This window comes from Pteropus alecto, unplaced genomic scaffold (genome assembly GCF_000325575.1).
Source record: "Pteropus alecto unplaced genomic scaffold, ASM32557v1 scaffold81, whole genome shotgun sequence".
Lineage (NCBI taxonomy): Eukaryota > Metazoa > Chordata > Mammalia > Chiroptera > Pteropodidae > Pteropus > Pteropus alecto.
This window is the reverse complement of record NW_006433378.1, coordinates 17,143,541-17,165,642: the sequence shown is the minus strand read 5'-3', so window position 1 is coordinate 17,165,642 and position 22,102 is coordinate 17,143,541. Positions and strand designations below refer to the sequence as shown.

Below are 22,102 nucleotides of genomic sequence, written 5' to 3'. Positions count from 1 at the left end.
CAAAAAAAAAAAAAAAAAAAAACCCTCCTAGAGCTATTAAGCAATTATTGCAAGGTTATAGGATACAAAGTTAATATATAAAAGTCAATTGCTTTCCTATATACCAGCGACAAGTGGAATTTGAGCTTAAAAGCACAATACTATGTACATTAGCACCACAAAAATAGTAAAATACTTAGGTATAAAGTTAAGAAAGCATGTATAAGATTTATAAGTAGATAACCACAAAAGTCTGATAAACAAAATCAAAGAGCTAAATAAATGGAAAGATAGCCCATGTTTGTGGATAGGAAGATTCGATACTATTAAAAGTCAATTCTTTCCAACTTGATCTATAGATTCAATGCAATCCCAATCAAAATCTTAGCAAGTCATTATGTGAATATTGACAAACTGATTCCACAGTTTATAAAGAGGCAAAAGACCCAGTATAGCCACACAGTATTGAAGAAGATGAACATAGTTTGAGAATTGATGCTACCTGACTTCAAGACTTGCTATTAAGCTACAGTAATCAAGACAGAGTAATATCAGTATAAGAATCAGAGTAGATCAATGAAGCAGAATAGAGAGCCCAGAAAAAGATCCACATAAATACAGTCAAGTGAACTTTGACAAAAGACTGAAGTTAAAACCATGAAGGAAAGATAATCTCTTCAACAAATGGTGCTGGAAAAACTGGACAACCACATGCAAAACAATGAATCTAGACACAGACTTTACACCCTTCACAAAAACTAACTCAAAATGGATCATAGACCTAACTGTAAAATGCAAAATTGTAAAACTCCTAGAAGATAAAATAGGGGAAAACCTAGATAACCTCGGATATTGCAATAACTTTTTTAGATAGAACACCAAAGTCATGATCCATGAAAGAAATAATTGATAAGCTAGACTTTATTAAAATTTAAAACTTTTGCTCTGTGCAAGACAATGTCAAGAAAATTAGAAGACAAGTCATAGACTGGGAAAAAATATTTGCATGAGATACATCCGATACAGGACTATTGTGCAAAATATACAAAGAACCTTTAAAACTCAACTATGAAAAAAAAAATGGCCCAATTAAAAAAAATGTAGTCAGAGACCTTAACAGACACCTCACCAAAAAGATATACAGGTGACAAATAAGCATATGAAAATGTGCTCAACATTGTTTGGTATCAAAGAAATGAAAATTTAAACAACAATCAGATACCACTAGACACCTATTAGAATGGCCAAAATCCAGAACAATGACAACACTAGCAAACGTTGGCGAGGATGTGAAACAACAGGAACTCTCATTCATGGTGAGAGTGCAAAATGTTTCAGCCGCTTTGGAATATGGCTTGATGTTTTTTTACAAAACTAATATAATTTTATCATGTCATCTTTTGGAATATGGCTTGATGTTTTTTTACAAAACTAAATATAATTTTATCATGTCATCCAGCAATCATGCTCCTTGGTATTTACCCAAAGGAGATGAAAATTTATGTCCACAGAAAAAAAAACCTGCACGTGAATGTTTACATGGATGTTTATAGCAGCTTTATTTATAATTGCTAAAATTTGGAAGTAACCAAGATGTCCTTCAGTAAGTAAATGGATAAATAAACTGTGGTTATTCAGTAATAAAAAGAAATGAGCTATCAAGCAAAAGAAAGACATGGAGGAGATTTAAATTTGTATTACCAAGTGAAAGAAGCTAATCTGAAAAAGCTACATACTGTAAGACTCCAACTATACTACATTCCATAAAAGGCAAAACTATAAAAACAGTATAGAGAACTACTCATTATGCTATTATGATGACTACATGTCATTATACATTTGTCCAAATTCATAGAGTGTACAATACCAGGAGTGAGCCTTAGTGTAAACTGTCAACTCTGGGTGATTATGACATATCAGTGTAGGCTCATCAATCGTAATAAATGTACCACTATAGTGAGTGATGGTAATAATGGGGAGGTTAGGCATATAGGGCCAAGGCATACATGAGGAAACTTTGTACTTTCCTCTCAATTTTGCCATTAACATAAACTGCTTTAAAAAAGTAAAGTCCTCTTAAAAATGCAAAAAAACAATAAAATTTTAAAAAATGATGTAGGTATCTCAGGTTCATAAATCGGGATCTGATAACCTTAATAGTAGAAATAAAAGGATTGAATTGCTATTAAACAACTTTTGTCTCAAAAATGTGGGAACACCTGAATCTTGCCAATTATGTCAGACACATCTAACATGTCCATCTTGTCCTCTTTTTTAAATTCTCAAGGGAACTATATAAGGAAGGGAAAATAAAATAAGACTCATTGACAAGTGGACTTGTGTCAGAAACAGAGATTATTAGTACAGCAGGCCAGATCACATGTCATAAGCACTGAACCTGAATCTTATCACTGGCCATGTAGCAGAGAAGGAGACCCCAAAGACACCAGTATCAGACTTCCATAGGGATGGCCAGTTCCATCTCTCAGTGGAAAAGGCCCCAACTCACTTTCCCAATATACCTCAAGAGGAGAAGGAAAAGAACAGAGCAGGATGAAGATATTCCTTCTATGGGCATGAATCTGGTTCAACACACCTCTTTCTGCCATTGGAGAATGGAGAGCCATATCCCCATGTGTCTCCTCTAACCTACTTGCAAAAGTGTTCCAACTAAGGTCAGATAATCTGACCACTTAGATTAATAGTTCATCTTCCTTGGTGGTGGTGGGGGGTGGGGTGGGGAGATAAAAAGAATTTCTTTCAGACCTTTCTCTCTCTGCCACCACCACCATCTTCAACCGAACTGAACCCCACACCTTCTCACCCTGAGCCAGCATCCAGCAGAGAACCATTTATAATTTTGAGATGGAAAGGAATTTGGTCTTTACTAAAGTAACTCCTTCATTTTTCCAGTGTGGATCCCGAGGGTCAAAGAGATTAAGTGACCTCCCCAAGGGTATTTGCTATTTCCTGCCAGTGTCACCTTAACTTACGGACACTTCAGTAATCATCATCTTTACTGTGCTTTATATCACAATTAGAAAATCCCAAACTGTCCTCTGTTTACATGGGTTCATAGAAAATCTCGAACTTTTATTATAATAAAACAATATTTGTAATATCTCATATTTTAACATCATGATTAAAATTTTTATACTAGGGAATCAATCACAGTCAACATTTCCATTCCTGGGACTGAAGCATAAGATTTTTTTTTTTATAATCAGTAATTTTCTTTAATTAAGCCACACTCAGGAGGAAAATAAATGAATCAGTTAATTATTCTTTCAACTGCCACTAGCCAACATTGGATTCCTGATTTGTCACTGTACATTGTTAATATACTTTAGATTTTGTTGATTTCTTCAGTTCTAGGGAAATGTCCTATGATAGTGTTAGGGCCTGAATTGTATACCATATGTCGAAGTCATAACCTCCTATGTGACTGCATTTGGTGATAGGTAATAAGGCTTAAAAGAAGCTGTAAAGGTGGGGTCCTAATTCCGAGGGACTGGTGTCCTTCTCAAAAAGACACCACGGATGCATGTGCACAAAGGAAAGGCTGTGTGAGGACACAGCGAGAAGGCAGCAGCCTTCAAGCTGAGGAAAGAGTCCTCTGGAAAAAACATCTGCCAACACTTTGATCTTGGACTTCCAGCATCCAGAACTGTGAGAAAATAAATTTCCATTGTTCAAGCTTCCTGGTCTGTGTTATTTTGTTATGGCAGCCTTAGAAGACTAATATAGGTGGCTATTTTTATGTTTTTGTAACCATTTGCCAAACAAATATTCTTTACTTTGAAAGTTTTACATTTTGGGGAGACAGATGCGCTTTATTATAATGTACTTAAGAAAACCAAACAAAGAACTATGGGCCTGTGGCAACTGAAAAATTGAGAATGCTTTTCTTCATGGGCGTTCACGCTTATTATTTTTGCTTATACTCCCCAAGATAATAATATTAATTGCATGGTTTTAACTTTAATTTTTTAATCAAATATATAATTTAAAATATATTTATTCTAGTCTCTCAATAAACTGTGGAAAATGGCACATCACTTACTACTAACATTTTAAAATATTTCTATGTATGCCTAACTTTCATAGTCAAGGAATTGTGAGTTAAAAGAATATAAGAGATAACTGAATGGTAGAAATAATAACAGGTACATATATTATATGTCTTGCATATGCTATTTCATTTTATTCTTATTATAAGTAAGCAAAGGAGGTATGAGTGATCCTATTACATTGCCCAGGAAATGGAAGCTCAGAGTTTTAAAGAAGTAGCTAGAAGAACTTCACTGCAAATGAGCATTATTCGGAATTAAAATCCTAATCTTTTTTGTTTGTTTTAGTTATTGTTAAAATTTATTAGGTTTATAACTAGAATAGATATATATGCTAAATTAAAGAAGCTAAGAAAAACATGGTTTTTAAAATTTCTAACTTCAATCAGCCAAATATTGATTATAAAAATTAAAGTAAAATTCTGAATAGTTTTTTCTGTATGAAATCTGGCATCAAGGACATCTTTTTAAAATGTCACAGACACTCTGCAGACACTCAGAGGGTTTAGCAAAGTTAGTTGACAGTTTCCCAGTTAACACTTTCTCTTCTAGACTAGATACACCATTCCTCTCAAACTGACACATTCTTTCTGTCTCATTGCCAGCTCCTCCTTTATCAGACTTTTTAAAAATATTGATCTTTTGATGTCTACTCTGCAGTTTTTCCTATTAACCTATATTGGCTTATAGTTTACTCGGCTTTATTTCTATTCAAAACTTACCTAAAAATTATTTTCCCAATGTGGTCAATATAGACATCAAACTTACATTCTACTGGATAATTCTTGGATTCATTTATTAATTAGATACTATATTTTTCTCATCCGTCATCTGACAAATCCATCATTCCCCATGGGTCGCAAAGAGTACAATCATTATTTTTTCATTGCATATTCTTAGAGTTAGAGAAAAGGGACATTTGGTCTTATGATACACGAGGAGAAATGAAGGACTAATGGAGGTAGTGTTCTACTCATGAGGCTTTAAGAGCACATGTCTATGAGTCCCAAAGTGCCATGACTCTGAGCCCATATCTATTCTCCTATAGGCTTAATAATATTCTAAATATCTATGAGTTTCCCATGATCCTTTCCAAAATGTGCTGGCCTTCTCATGGAGTTGGGCACTGGTGCTTTGTCATAATATTGTCACTCTGTCAGGCTCAGCCATCCAGGACTGGTGCCTGCCACTGCTTTCACCATTCTAAGTGTATCTGACCACTTCCATAGAGCCAAGACCAGTCTGTATCTTTTAATACCTTACTGAAGATTCAGTGATAATGGGGAAAATTACAACACAGAGAGTAACTATCAATCTCTCTTGTACATATGTGATCTCAGAGCCCCCAGGTCCATGCCCATTCTTGGGGTCATACAGTATTCCTAGCTGCTGGCCACACTCAACATGGCAGTGCCAACTCACTCAGTGTCCTGACTCTCATCACATCTCTGAGTATAGTCTCCTTTGTCCTAGGACCTCAACTTAAAGAAAAATCTCCCTTTCATCCTACTATGTGCTTTGCCTTATGTCACAGGATCTTCATTTTCCTAGTTGACTAGCTGAAGGAAAATCTTCTCTCTTATGGGGAGACTCCCACCCTCGCAGAGATGTGGACTTTCTCACTGGCCTCAACCAATGGGACAATCATATATCTAAACACAGTAGCCCTGCACAAAGTCATTCCTCAGTATTCAGGTCATTCAGTCTTAGACAACACCATTGCTAATAAATCAGACATCCACAAAAATGTTCACGCAAAAAAACAAATGTCCTTCTTTTTCTCGTTTATTTCCAGCGTAAGTTTAAAATTATGTCTGTATCCCTTTCCTGAAGTCCTCTTCATCTGAGATCCTCATTCCAGAAAACAGCTGCTCAAGCAAGAATATATGCAATCTCAAAGAGTAAATTACAGTATACAAGCAGACTACATTATAAATATATTCATAAAGCAGAAACACATCTCTCGGAGAAGCAACAAAATCTGTAGAGACATTGCTTTGCCAAAAACTTATGCACAACAGTTAAAATTACCAAAGAGACTACATAGTTTCTCAGTTTATAACATCTGCAGTCATGTTTACATACTGAGGAAAAGAGCCAAAGAAGAAAGAAAGAGAAGCTAAAATGCAAAATAAGAGATACATGCAGAAAAAATTTTCTTAGAACTAAATTAAGGAGATAGGAGGAGGAGGAAGTCAGAACATGAGTGGATGGAATAAACTTGGACTAAGGAAAAGCTGGTTGAGGCTTGGTAATAAAGGTCTGTAGAAAGGTTCTAAACTAAATCTGAAACTTCTAATATGATCTGGGAAATAGAAAAAAAATAGATTTATTCCAATTGCACAATTAACTATTACATGGTTAGTAAATAAGTTTCTTCACCTTCCTAAGTTTTAATTGACTTTATAAAAAAAAGAAGTATTATTGCACCTCTGCTTATTTCTCACATTAAGAAATAGAAATAGAAAACACGTGTCCACAGAGAAATGAAAGACGGTGAACCTACATTAAAGTATATAATATCTTGTTCATAATCAAGAGGGAATTCATATGAGAAGCTTTATATGCCTGCTGGATAATTATAGAGCAGAAGCACTAATTCCAGTAGACAGAAGACAAGATTTCTTCCTCGTTAGCTTGAGTATCACACATATTGAAGTTAGGTTAATCATTAGGTCTATGATATGAGACATGGATTGCATCAGCTATTATGAAGGTGAGTTCATGAGTCCACTAAAGGAAAATATCATGTTCATAATAGGTTATAATAAGAATATAACTAAAGAGAACAAGTTTTAAAATTCTCTTATCTTAATATACTGATTCCATTGTTTATTAGCTATCCATTAGACATATCTCTAAACTTCTTTAACGTATGGTAATAAAAGTGGTACTTCACAAGGTTGCCAACCTTTCTCTCTCTAGTCTTAGTGAGGCAGCACTGGTATGAGTCACTATAAAAGACAGAGGCACAAGGACAACATCAGGGGAAACCATAGCAAATGTCTGGAAGGTGTAGGTGGGCTATCATAGGCTTCTCCATGTGGGAGAAACCTTGGGTACTGTGGTAGAGACCACCGAGGTATTTTGGAGATCAGAAATAAGTCAGAAACTGGGGCAATGCCATAGATCCTCTCCTTCCAATTGGAGTGCTTCATGGGTCAGTTCTTGGTCCTATTTTATGTATATATTCTCTCCTTGGATGTTTTCATCTAAGTTCTTGTCCTTAAATATGCCAGTCATATTAGATTTAGGGCCCACTCTGCCCCCGAATGACCTCATCTTAACTTGACTATTTATATCTGCAATGGCTGTATTGCCAAAAAAAGGTTACATTCTAAGGTGCTAGGGGTTAGAACTTCAACATATCTTTTTGAGGGGCACAATTCATCCCATACCACCATTAATATACTGATGAGTCCTAAATATATATTTTTGGTGTTGATCTTGAGTGATCTCTCAATTGCCCACTTGCATTTCCACTTGGATACGTAAGTAGACATCTCAACATGTACAAAACTTATCAACTATCCCAGCCCTCCATCTCCAAAACTTTTCGTTCTTAGTCTTCTTCATCTCAGTAAATGGGCAGTTAACATCTGCCTAATTGTTAGATTTAAAAATCTAAAAGTCATCTGTTAGTCTTCCCTTACTCTCATCTCTTACATATATTCCATCAATAGCAATTTTTTTGTTATCTCTATAATGGGAGCTGAATCATCCATTTCTGTCAATTATTCTACCATCATGCAGATCCAAATCACCATGAAATACAAAAATAGCTTCCAAAATTATCTTCATAGTCTCTCTAGAATCCATTTTTCCAGATAGCAGTCAGAGAAAAATTTTAAAAATACATCGAATTGTGGCATTCCTCTTCTTGAAACTCTCAAAGTCATTCTGCCATATTTAGAATAAATCTTGAACTTCTCATTAGGGTCTTCCAGGATTAACAGATTTGAGTCCAACACCACCATCTCATACCAGTATCCCCTCACTTATATTAGTACAGTCATGCTTAGGATCACTGATTCCAGAAACTCTCTTATTTAAAATTTTCAGAGTCCAAATATGAGGTGCTCACAGGGATAAAGGAGAAGATGGAGTAGAGGAGGAGGGAGAGAAGGAAATCATAGCAACTGGAACTTCATGGTTGCAGAAGAGATTGGAGTCTACTCACTTTTATATTTTCACTTTAGACCAATCTTTCTCCTTTCACTCCCACTTCCTGTTTTCCATGTTACCTGATACTTTAAGTTCTGATCATTGCAATTGGATTACATTTTGTAGATACTTAAGCTAAAATGTCTTTTCCCTCTGCCAGGTCAGGTACTTCTCTTCAACTGACTTTCTAGCTTCCAAAAGTTGTAACAATGTCTTGTGCACAGATATCTTCTATCTTATTCTATTTGACCTTATGCATTGATAAACTTTTAATTTTTAAATCTTGGTTAGTGAAATTTTAGAGAGACAGTAGATACATGCATGTAATCAATCTGCCTGGTTAATGGGATGCATCTCTAGCATTAACTTGATTTCTCTATTCCAACTCTTCTATTATAAGTGACAAAAAAAACTCTTAGGGTTAGGTCAAAGTAAATGCTACATCATCTGTATAAGAACAATGGATGGAGTTTAGAGCAGCATTTCTTAACCTCAGCACTACTGACATTTGGGACTGGATAACTCTGTTGTGAGGGCTGTCCTGAGCTTTGTGGGATGTTTAGCAGCATCACCTGGTCATCCTCCCAGTTGTGACACACAAAATGTCTCCAGATATTATCAGATGTTCTGGGAGTAAAATTTCCCCTAGTTGAGAACCACTGATTTAGAGTAAAATGGAGTACTATTACCAGAGTAAAGAAGAGAGAATCACAAACCCAAGAAAGATCCTCTACTCTTTAATTTAATCAACAAAAATATGACCAGGAAAACCTTGCAGCAAGACATGCCCATACTTTCGAACCTGAATCATTATATTATCTCAGGACAAGCAGGAAACATTTACACACAAATGTTTCACTATTTGCAGAGTTCAGTCTTGGTGCTTCTCAGTATTTTTTTTTCTATCTACCAACCTGACATTATAGATGTCATATATAAATTTATGCTTATCACATATTCTTTTAACAAACATTTATTTTCCACCCACAGTATGTCAGGGACCAGTGAGGGCACTGCATATACAGCAGTATATGTGATACTTAGGACCCCTGCCTTCATGGTATTTATATTTAGGGGGACAATTGATAGTAAATAGTAAACTCATCAATAAATAAGTTAACTCAAGTGGGGATATGTATTATATAGAAAATAAAAGAGTGTAATGTGTTAGAAATGAATGATGATGGGGGAAGAAGCAGAGAAGGCAAAATTAGACTGGGAAATCATGGAAGACCCACCACATAGGTAACGTGTGACTAAAAACCCAAAAGACAATGAATTGGAAGAGATAATTAAATGTTTCCCATACGAATTCCTAGTAAGAGAACTTTAGGAGAAAGAAAGAGCCAGTGCTGTGTGTGTGGGTGTACATGTGAATATATGTGTATATATATGTGTGTATGTGTGTATATGTATATACATGTATGTGTGTATGTGTGTGTATATGTATGTGCTATGGTCTGAATGAGTATGCCCTCCCAAAATTTATGTGTGAAATCCTAACCCCCCAAAATGAAGGTGTTAAAATGTGGAGGCTTTGGGAGGTGATTAGGTCATGTGGGGGGAGCCCTCATGAATGGGATTTGTGTCCTCATATAAGAAACCCCCAGAGCTCCCTAGCTCCGTCCACCATGTGAGGATGCAGTAAAGTGTGAACTGACTAGGAAATGGGCTTGCATCAGAGATTGAATCATCTGGCACCTTGATCTTGGACTTCCTGGCCTCAAAAACTGTGAGAAATAAATTTATGTTAATAAGTACCCCAGTCAATGGTATTTTTGTTATAGCAGCGCAAATGTGCTAAAACAGCATATACACATTTACACACTTAAATTAACGATATACATTTAAATTCACTTTTCCCTATTTCCTTGCTTCTGTTTATTCATCATTGCTCCTCCCTCACTATCATGGGCCAGCGAACGGCCCATTAGAGTTGCCTGCTCTCTCCTGACATCACCCTCTTCCAGTCTCAGCTCCCTTATTGCCTGCTTCATTATTTTGATATTTCCAAATTTAAATTCATCTAATGGGCTACACTTAACTTTTTTTTTAATTGTTCCCACTCTAGTGGAAACAATGTTTATTAAATAAAACTGAATTTACAGAAGGGTTCCAGAAATTGTATAATTTAGTCTCTGGAGTATTCCACTTCATGAATATACCACAATTCGTTTATCCATTCACTTATTGATGGAAACCTGGGTTATTTCCAATATTTGGTTGTTATGAATAAAATTTCTATGAACCTTCAGGTATAAATCCTCTTGCAGAAATCTTTTCATTTTTCTTGTGTTAATACAGAGGAAGGAATAGTAGGTAAATAGATGTTTGCTCTATATGAAAACGTAAAGCTATTTATACCATTTAATACTTCCAAAAACAATGCACAGAAGTTCCAGTTACTCTGCATACTTGTCAACACTTGGTATGGTGTCTTTTTAATATTAGCCTATCTAGTAGGTGAGTGACGATGTCTCATTGGGGTTTGAATTTGTGTTTTCCTGATAACTAATGGTTTTGAACATCTTTTAATGTCAGTATTGATAATTCATACACTTCTTTGACAAAACATCTGCTCAGAACTTGTCATCTTTTAAAGTGGGTGTTTTGTCTTCTAATTATTAAAATTTTAAAGTTCTTTATAAAGTGACGCAACTTCTTGACGTAACTTCTTTGTCAGATATGTGTACTGTGAATATTTTTTCCTAGTTTATGGCTTGTTGTTTTATTTTCTTAATGATGCCTTTTAGAGAGCAGACATTTTTAATTTTATACAATTTATCAATTTTCTTAACTTACCTTTTTGTTTCAAGTAATGCCATAAAATGCTTGCCATTCTAAGGATTGACTACACTTGGATGAGATGCCCTTTCTTAATCAAATGGACAAGTCCTTGATGGAAAAAGGTGAGTTAGTACCACAATACCTGCCTGCGGTTTCCCTTGAGCAGAACTGCCGTCAAGTCAGTTTCTCGTTAGAGTCTGAATAAGCAAGCTTCTTGACTGACATCTCCTGAAATCACTAGCTGAATCACTCTTTGCTGTGAACTCAAGGTCATTCTACCCTTCAGCTATGCTATCATTCGTGTTCCATTTTTAATTTACCATCCAGAGAAATCCCTGGAAGATATTAGAAAAGTCATCCTCACAGTAACAGAGGTTAAAAGCAAATGGATATGTATATGCCTTCCTCACAACAGTGTCAGAATGAAACTGATTTTCCCTAGACATATAAAGAAATATAAAACATATTTCTTAGTTCATATTCTTTGGTGTGAATCATAAACTCATTTATTGAACCAAAAATTTCTGCACAGCCATTTGAGGCAAACCATGTTTAAAGCTCTGAATAAAATATCCACAAATAGAATAGATGCATCTCCAACTTTGGGAGCTAACACTGTAGTGGGGACAAGCAGTGGCTGTTTATCATAGCTTCACGACTGCCCAGAATTCTCTGAGAACCCTTCCAGTGTCTTGCAAATTTTCTACCTATGCAGACTTGCCTTCCCAAGGAAGATGCTAAATACTCAATACCTCAGAATCTCTTGCAACTAGTCACAGCATATGACTATGGCCCTTCCAATCACATGCATTGTTAAGAGACTAATCCAGAAGAAAGTGTCGTAAAGATGAAGACACACACCCAGAATGTATTTTTGGTGAGAGTGCTGTAGTGTTGCAAAAAAGTTATCTTGGCCAGAGAGGGACCAGAAATAGGGATTCTTGTAAGAGGTTTTGGTATACAAGGTGTGGAGTCCTCAGTTAAGCAGACTCGTTGTACGATCTGGACATTTTCTAGATTCGTGCCATCCAATATGGTAGCCAACAGTCATATGCATCTCTTGGGCATTCAGAAGGTAGCTAGTACAACTGATGAACTACATTTTATTCTATTTTATTTTTATTTTTTTAATTAATTAATTACTTTTTTTAATTGAAGAAATGATTTAAATTTTTTCCCTCGTCTACCTCCTCCCTACTTTCTGGTAACCACTAGTCCATTGTCCATGTTCATGAGTCTCTGTTTGTCCTGTTCATTTGCTGCTTTTAGGTTTATATTCCCACATATAAGTGATATCATGTGATTTTCAACCTTTTCTGTCTGGCTTATTTCACTTAGCATGATTATCTCGATGTCCGTCCATGTCACAAATGGCAGTATTTCATCTCTTCTTAAGGCTGAGTAATATTCCATTGTATATATGTACCACAGCTTCTTAAGCCAATCATCTATCGTAGGATACTTCAGTTGCTTCCACGTCTTGGCCACTGTGAATAATGCTGCTATGAACATCAGTGTGCAAATATCTTTTCGGATATGGGTTTTCAAGTCTTTGGGGTAAATATCCAGTAGAGGGACTGCTGGATCATATGGTACATCAATTCTTAGTTTTTTGAGGAACCTCCATACTGTTTTCCATAGAGGCTGTACCAATTTGCAGTCCCACCAGCAGTGTATGAGGGTTCCTTTTTCTCTGCATCCTCTCCAACATTTGTTACTACTTGTCCTGCTGATTATAGCTATTCTAATAGGTGTGAGATGGTATCTCATTGTGGTTTTGATTTGCATTTCTCTAATAGCTAGCAATGTTGAGCATCTTTTTTATATATTTGTTGGACATTTGCATGTCCTCTAGGGAAAGTGTGATGAACTACATTTTTAAATTAATTTAAATTAAAATCTTAAAACAGCTGCTTAATTGAGTTATTAGAAAACTTTTAACTATATTTAGAAAAACTTTGGTATGTACATCTACTTTTTCAACTGTAAATTTTATGAAATTAAAATCCAGAAATAAGATTTTGTGATAGAAGTTTAATATTCAAATTGAGCTGGGTTAAGTGTAAACTACACACAGGATTTTGAAGACAATATAAAAAATAACATAAACTATCTCAATAATTATTTATATTGATTACATGATCTAATAATATTTTAGATTGCTTGAAGTAAATAAAATATATTTTTAAATTAATATCACTCTTGCCTTTGACTTTTTCAGCATGGCTACAGAAAATTTTAAATTACATATGTGGCTCACGTGATTTTCTTACTGGACAGCAATTTCCTAGATGAATGATTCTCAAACTTTAATATGCATCAGAATTACTTAGAAGGTATATTAAATCAATAGTGTTTTAATTGAAAATAACAGAGGGTGGTCAAGGAAGGAATCTGAAGAAGTGACCTTTCAGGTGTCTGAAGGTGAAGATTTGGGAAGAGTCTTGCTACAGAGAGATGCAATAGTATGAGCTATGGTATGAGGGAAGAAAATGGTAATTCTGAGAAGCTCCAAGAGGCTCTTGTGGCCAGATCATAGAGAGGAAGGACAAAGACGTGGTAAGAAATCTGAAAGGCAGATGAAAAACAAATTATGCATGGCACTGTAGGTCTTGGTAAGGAGTTTAAATTTTATTCACAGTTCAAAGGAAATACATGGAAGAATTTCAATCAGTGAAATATGAGGATCTGATATCATTTCTAAAAGATTACTGACGCTAATGCCTGGAAAACTGATTGAATATTAGCAAAGTGGAAATGGGCAGAATAGTAAGACTACTGCAGCGATAAAGAAGGGGCTAAGAAAAGTATGCTGAAACAATCTAATGGAATTCTAAGCAGCTACTGACAATATTAATTATGAAGACGGTACAAATACTGCAAAGGTTTAGGATATGATGTTAACTGAAAAAAAGCAGTATATAAAATTGAGCAGACATTATGCTTCGACTATGTGAAGTTGTATGTGCATGCAAGGACTAAATGAGAATATACCACATGTACCTCAAAGAAAAAAAAAATAGGGCAAATATGTATATGTTTCCTTTTCCAAAAATTAAATTAACATAATATTACTTCAGAACAACATAAATTGGAAACTTATCTTTAGTTAATTGAAAGATTTATCTTGCCCATCCTCTTGTGAAATATTTTTTATCAGCTCAGAAGATAAAATTATTAATAATATGAGCCCCATGCGTATTTGTGTTTATCACTGCGAAATGAATTTCAGTTTATTTTTTTAATCAAAAGCATTTCATTAGTTTTTCGCTATCATTCTCTGTACTAGAACCACAAAGAAGATATCGTCCAGTTGAAGAATTCCTGATTCTGTTAAAATAAATGCATCAGATCTCCAACCAGAGAGCAATGGTGACCATCTGATTTCTAATCTCCTTGTATAAACTTACACCAACAAAACAAATAGAGTATCTCTTAACTAGTTGTGATTTGCATATTTACATGCTTAATGATTGTTATATGCTGCTACTCTACTGAATTATGCACCTAACAACAAAAAGATCTAAATGTATAATATGAAACTATACAAGTATTATTGTTGATGGTGAATTCCTGTATCACCTGAGAGTAGGAAAATGCTTTCTAATCATGACTCAAAACCTCCGGACTCAGAGCTAGGTCCAGTGATCTGTGTTCTTACAGTCCCTGCAGCTGCTTCTCATGCACACTAAAGTTTCAGGACCATACTTCTAAACTACAACATAACTGTAGTAATAAAAAATAGTAATCGTATTACAATCCATTTTAGGATTGTTCAGATGATTGAGATGTTACACATGTAGAGATGATTCTTTAAACTGTAATAAACCCATTCATCATTAATGGCAGATTATTATTGTGTGACAGAATTATGGGAGAAAAAAATTCTGAAACCAATAATAATACTGTGAGCTTTTATTAAACTGCTCTTCCAAAAAGCTCTAAAGGAGGTTATTTCCTCAAACCTTCCCACACTTGGTACTAGGTCTCACACTGGATTTGTTCACGAAGCTTTACTAAAGCTAGCTGAAATAATTGCCATTAAGAAAGCACATCACCAAGTACTTTACCTCTTGTTTTTGATACGGTCAAACTGGGAATACTAAACTTCACCGAAACCAAACAAGCTAGTAGTTTAAAAAGACAATTTAGCCTCTATGGTTAAGGGTAGAAGCTCTGCTTGTAGCTACATTATTAGGGCACCACTCATTGCTGTGTGACCTTGAGCACAGACATCTACCCACGCTGTACCTCAATGACTTTACTCATACAAGAGTGACAACAATAGTATCAACCTCATTAGAATGGTGAGGGTATTGATTCAAATTTTAAAGAACTTGGAGATGCCCCTGGAACATAATAAACATTCGATATTCGTTTTATGTCCTGAATACTGCATTTAAGTCACCTCTCTTTATCTTCTTCATTTTTTCTCCTTGCTTTCTTCTGGAATTTTGTCTGTGTCTATATGAGAACTTCCTTTTCTTGGCATCCACACATTTTCTAATGAAGGTGAAGACCAGCCACAAGTAGAAGCCTTAAATGTACGCAAAATGTTTTTGCTTTATTTATTAATGAGTAACTAATTGCAAGATGTTATACTGATCTGTCTGAATATATAGTGAGATAAATTATTTGAAGAAAGTATGAATAAAGAAAGAGGAGAATTTGAAGGGAATCATCAAACTCAGGCATACCCTATCACATTATGGCAAAATCTGATAGGTGATCCCTTGGCATGGGAATTTGCCCTGCCTCTAACTGACTTGGTCATTGGCCCTGAGCATCCTCATCTATGAAACAGGGAAACTGACCTGGACAGTCTGTGAAGTCCTGTCCTATTGTAACTCTTTGGTTCTAAATAAGACTATAGGTTAAAATCACTCCATTGTCATATAACACCTATAGGTTTTCAGTTATCTTCAGGCATTTACAATGTCTATATATATCATGCAAAGGCAGAACTACAATACAAATGCAACACCAAATTACACGTGATATAATAATAAATGCCCATTGATGAGCTTATACTTTAAAATTATAGCATTATGGCTAGAATTAAAATATCTCTAGAGGTAAAGCCATTCTGTTTTCAAAATGCAATTGTATTTAAAAGCTTTCATATTAGTTGTTAGGAAATATCCACTCCAACTGGCATATCAGAATAAAAGATTTTACTTTAAAACCCATTTTCTCATTATAAAGCAGTGCATGTTTATTGTAAGATATTTGAAAACATATAAACAAGAATAAATATGTACATATCTATATATTTGCTAAATTAGGACCTTAAAATAAATACAGTTTTGCTTCCTCCTTAGAGACCATGAGTATTTTTCTGCCTTTTTAAAAATTCTCCACAGACATGAGTTGAATGATAGAATAATATTGCAAAAGATGGACCTGCCATCTATTTAAAACTAGCGTTTATTATATTTAAGAGCTATGTAGAGCTATAGTGAAAATTTGGGAAAATTATGAAATAACAATTAAAATTCAAGCAGTCAAAAAATAGCTATTTCAAATATTTGTAAATACTCTTATCCTCCATTTATGCATTAGCTACAGCTTTAAAAAAATCAATTTCCTTGAGGTATAATTTACATACACTAAATCATAATATTTTAAGTGTACTGTTAAGTGTACAGTTCCATGACTTTGACACGTGTATACACCTGAGTAACAGCCACCATTAGCAAGATAGAGACCATTTCCATCATCCCCCAAATGCTCCCTCATGATCCTCTGCTATCAATTTCCTATTCTTACCTTCTCCCCCAGGCACCCATTAATCTGCTTTCTGTTTTCATAGATTAATTTCGCCTTTTCTGTAATTTCACATAAACAAAATTACATAGTAATTTGTTTGTGTCTGGCTTCTTTGCTCAGTATATTATTACAGAAATTTGTACATGTTATTGCATGAACTTCATACTTCATTTTACGGTATGGATATAGCATAATTTGTTTATCCATGAGTTATTTCCAGTTTCCCTTTCCCATTTTTACGGTATTATAAGGCCTTTTCTCATAATTTTAAAGTATTGAATATGTAAGCTCTTTTTCTGTTGGACAAGTACGCTCTCTATCATGATTTAAAATTATAACACATACTATTATAAACATCTTAATGGATTCAAATATCAATGGAATCTGATTGGGAAATAAGATTCTTGGACTATAATCTTTATCTTTCAAAAATTTAGAAATACTTTCACTCTTTTTTAAATTCCAAGGTTGCACATGAGAAGTCTGATACCTGTTCTGATTCTTAAGTAAATATTTTTTAAATTATATATGAAAATTTATACGATTTTAAATTTATACTTGTTCAAATGCATCTCTAGGATATGTATATATGCATGCCTCTCTTTTTTTAAAGTTTCTTGGAAGTCATTCACCATTTTAAATCTGAAAATCCTAATTTTATTATAGTTCAGAATTAAAAAAAAACTCTTTGATGTTTGCTTCTTCATTTTTTTCTTTCTAAAACTGCTTCAACCTGAATATTATTTCATATTAGGTATCCTTTATGTGTCTTAGTGTTTTTTATATTTTTATTCATGGTTTCTATTTCTTTGTATTTTTTTCTATGTTGTGAAGTGTGCTCTTTATTTAAGTCTGAGTTTTTTTTTTAAATCTGTGACCATTTTATAATTTTTCTATGATTTAAAAAAATCTCAAATCAAGTTTCATTTTAATTTCCAGAAACTCTTTATACCTTCTCATACTGTGTTCTTAAGATGTCTCATTTCATATATATTTGTGCATACATGTGTATACATGTATATACATATATACATAATATTTTTCCTTCAAATTCTTTAAGCTACATTTCTTTGCAGGGTTTGATATATTTCTTTGCTTTTGGAAGTCAGTTGAATTGGGTTTCCTAAGCACCTGAGTACTTTAAGGTGGAATTGCTATTGCAATGGTGAACCAGCATGCAAGCTTGTTTAGCCATTCTGTTGAACGATATGAGGATAAGGCCCTCTGGTCTCAAAAGTAAGCCAGGAGAGGCTACTCTGACCAATGCTGCAGCTGTCTATGGCATCCATGGCAACAGGCAACCTCTCCCAGAGCTGTGTGCAATGATTGGGCAAGAGCCGTCTCTCTGTGACCAGATGCCTGTTCCCACCCCACCACTTTCCACTCAGGCCTCTGCATCCAGTCTCATCTGTAGAGACAAGCATCTTTCCATTCCACGAATCCTCAATACCATTCTCTAGCTTTGCAAACACTGACTTACAATTTGTACCTTCTTCTTTTAGGATTCAAAATCCTGTATATCTGAGACTTCCTCCAATCCCAACCATTCTCTCAGTTATTTAGAAATTGTGCTCCCCAGCAGAATGTTGACATCAGGTTGAGAGGGGCAGAATCAAGTTTCTTGAACACCATGGATTAAATGTTTGGATTTTAACTTAAGGGCAGTAGGAAGCCATTGAGTTTTAAACAGGTGAGTGAATGTGATTAAATCTATAGTTTCATAAGACATGTTCTAGCTTCAGTCTAGAGAATATTCCTAGAGGTAGAGAGACTGGTTAGAATGGAAACTCTAAGAGACTAGATTAGGACAGAGATAGAGGATAAAATGCAAATCTGTTTGAGGGCTGTTTAGGTGTATGATAGCGGAACTTGGTGATAGATCAGCCATTGGAGCTGAAAGAGGAGGAATTGACCAGCCTTTTTTTGTTGGATGAGGTAGATGGTTGGGCCTACACTGAGGCATAGATCTCACTAGGGATTTCAAGATATGTTTAGTTTGGAGGTGATATATCCTCCCATCCTCTTATGCCCATATGACAGTATATTTTTAGAGATAAATTCCTAGAAGAGATATGACTAAATAAAACTTCATGTGCATTTGAATTTTGCTCTCCTCAAAAGTTTATTTTTTTTTTTTTTTTTGGCTGATTCAATACACAGAAAATGATATGTCACAATCAATTTGATTTTTACTCTTTTTCTTTTTGGGGAGTAAAGATGAGTATCTTCTAAATGTTTAGAAGATTAGAAGACATAGAAAACAGATATGTATCTGTTAATGTACCTGCTCAGTGTTCTATTGGTTATTTTCTTTTCTTTATTGATTTTTTTAAGCTCCTTATATGTTAAGGAGATCTGGCGTCTCTCTATTTTTGCCAGTTAAAAGCTTGGCTTATCATATACAGAAAATTTTAATTCTTATGGACTCAAATTGTTCAATTTTTTCTATTATGATTTCGGGAGGGGGGCGGTTATAATGCTTAGAGAGCATTCTCTATTCCGTCATTCTTTAAATAGCATCCTCTCATTCTTTTATCTAATACTTTCATAATTACATCCTTAAGCTTAAATATTTAATTCATATAGAATTGATTTCAGTGAAAGAAAATAATACTTCAAGGTTCCTACTCATGGCACCAACACAATTCATTGAGTAACCTATTATTTTCCCCTTGGCTTTAAAATGATACATTTTATATCCCTAAATTAAATTTCTGTATATATCTCCCTATTTTTGGATTCTCTGTTCCTTTGAGCCTATTCTAATGTTAATCAAAACTGTTTTAATTATTGTGATATTATACTTATTATCTGTTGAGGCTATCACATTGACTCATTTTAAATAGATGTTCTTACATGTTTGTTTTCTATGCAAACTTTAGAATCAGATTGATTTGAAAAAATTCATGTAGGTTTACTTCCCAGATTTATAGATTACTTTAGGGAAACTTGATACCTTTATACTGTTAATTTTTTTAGTCAAGAGGAGTATGTATCTCTGTTTATTTATTTTTTTATTCCTTCATGCTTATAACTGATAACTTTGGTTTTTAATTGCATGAAAGAAAATGATTGTTTTTTAGTCACTCGACTCTAGTTAAGAGCTCTATAGTTGATTCTCTTTGATTTTCCATGTATACGAGTATATTACTTGCAAATGAAAATTTTGCTTCCAATTTTTATTCTATTTTCCTTCTCTTATCTAATTGCATAGGCCAGTAACTTCATAATACTGTCAAATAATAGTGATGATAATGTGCATTCTTGCTGTTTTGTTTTTCCTGACTGTTTTGGGTGTTTAACGAATAACAAACATCAGATTTCAGTAGAAATACCGTTTACTGTATCTGTAATTTCCAATTCTCCTCGGTTTTCGTCACTGGCTTTCTTTCTCCAATACCTTTCTCCCTGAAAATTCCCTCTATTTCTTGTTACATATAAAAAGTAAGTTTTTTCTTCATCCATTGCTTCGAGGGGGAAAAAAAATGAAGTTCAGAACAAGGCAATAAAGGAGCTTGCTAAACTCCATAGCAAAGTGACTTCAGGAGAGGGACACCCAGATGACTCTCTAGAAGGAAGAACTGGAGCGTGGGGAGGAGTCGGGGCCACTCCCGCCCCCAGCCCACGTCGGTGCCACCAGCAGAGAAGAAATGTGAGGCCGGGTGGCCCAGGACTCAGGAGTGGCCGCCTTGCCCGGCACCGCCAAGCGCCACCAAGAGAGACAAAAGAGACTTCGGCCCGAGCGTGGCCGGCACCAGGCCGCCCGGGGTCCCCTCGCAGGCTCCCGGGGCAATGGCCGGGTCTCCGCGCGACTCCCCTCTTGGGAGCGCTGCTCTCGCCATCTGACCGCCCTCCATCCCCTGCATTCCCTTCCCTTTCCGGACTCTCCTTTCGCTCCCAGTCCTCACTCTAGTCTGACTGTCCGTCCGTCTGTCGTGGCGCCCAACCTCCGGCCACCGGCTTGGATGGACGCGCGGAGGCTGCGCGTGTGTCCAGGGGTCTTGCTTCCGAAATTGGTCCTGCTCTTTGTCTACGCAGGTCAGTGACTTGGGGCGGCGGCAGAGGGGAATGGGACTTGGGGCTGCGCTTGGGTAACGCTCAGGGCGGCGCGTTTTGGGCGGGATGCACCGGGACCTTTGTGGAGACGCAAAGATAATGGGGTCCCGCAGGGACAGTAACTCTCGGCTCGACCTCCGCGCGGTTTTGTTCAGTCCCTTTCCTTTAACGTTTCCTTTCCTTTTCTTCTCTTTTCTTTTTTCTTTCTCTTTCCGAAACCCCATCTCCCCTTTAGGGGATTTTAAACCCTGGATATACAATCATATACAACCATATCCATGACTCAGGACTCTGGGCATGACGGCAGAAGCTAGGGAGAGTGAGGAACGCGTTTTCACAAAGCACCTGAAATTTAGAGATATTGCTGAAGTTTTAACATAAACCAATGGGGTGACCTTTCCATTTCAGTATAGGCCAACAGGCCACTCACTGCACATTTTGAATATTCCAGTGGTTCTTTTTTGGAAATAAAAAAGCCTTAGACTTTTGTTTTTATCCTGCAGAAGATGATTCTCAAGTGTGGTAGACTGGGCAATTGGACTCTTTGAGGCCAAACATAAGGTTTTTGAGAAGCATAAACTGGAGTCTAATCCGTTTTTGTTGATTTCGTTAAGCACTCGAAATCTCATCCTTTTTTCCTAATTACCCCTGCTGAGAATTGCTAATAATTGATGAAGCAAGCAGTTTTCTTGTTTTGTGATTGATATAGAGCTCAATGATACGGCCTTCCATTGGTTATTCATGTATAAAGTTAATTACACCAGTGGTTTTGCATCTGTTTCTTCTTCATAAAACAAGCTAAAAGTGAAGCTCTCTGCAAAAATGTTTTCATGTCTCTAATTTCCTATGACAATACTAAAAAAACCCATGACCCTGCAACACTAAATTTATATACAGTACTGCGATTTACCTTTTGATATTTATAAAGATATTACAACTGAAATGAAGATGTTCTTCAACACTGTTATCTGAACATCAAAAGAACTGACTTTCTTTTTGGATATAACCAGAAATGAGTCACAATAACTTCTATGGAAATTTTTCCTATGACAATACTAAAAAAACCCATGACCCTGCAACACTAAATTTATATACAGTACTGCGATTTACCTTTTGATATTTATAAAGATATTACAACTGAAATGAAGATGTTCTTCAACACTGTTATCTGAACATCAAAAGAACTGACTTTCTTTTTGGATATAACCAGAAATGAGTCACAATAACTTCTATGGAAATTTTCAATCTGTTTATTAAAATGAAAATTTGCTTTCTAT

The 22,102-nt window shown here is 35.4% G+C and overlaps 1 protein-coding gene across 1 annotated transcript in view; it reads left to right on the top strand.

The window, feature by feature from the left end:
- The first annotated feature begins 17,931 nt into the window (after nucleotides 1-17,931).
- The window catches only part of CYYR1 (cysteine and tyrosine rich 1), a 97,284-nt gene continuing 93,113 nt past the window's right edge, over nucleotides 17,932-22,102 (top strand). The window contains 3 exon segments of the mRNA XM_006908284.2: nucleotides 17,932-18,005; nucleotides 20,244-20,640; nucleotides 20,642-20,807. Coding sequence (XP_006908346.2) covers nucleotides 17,932-18,005; nucleotides 20,244-20,640; nucleotides 20,642-20,807 — 637 coding nt within the window.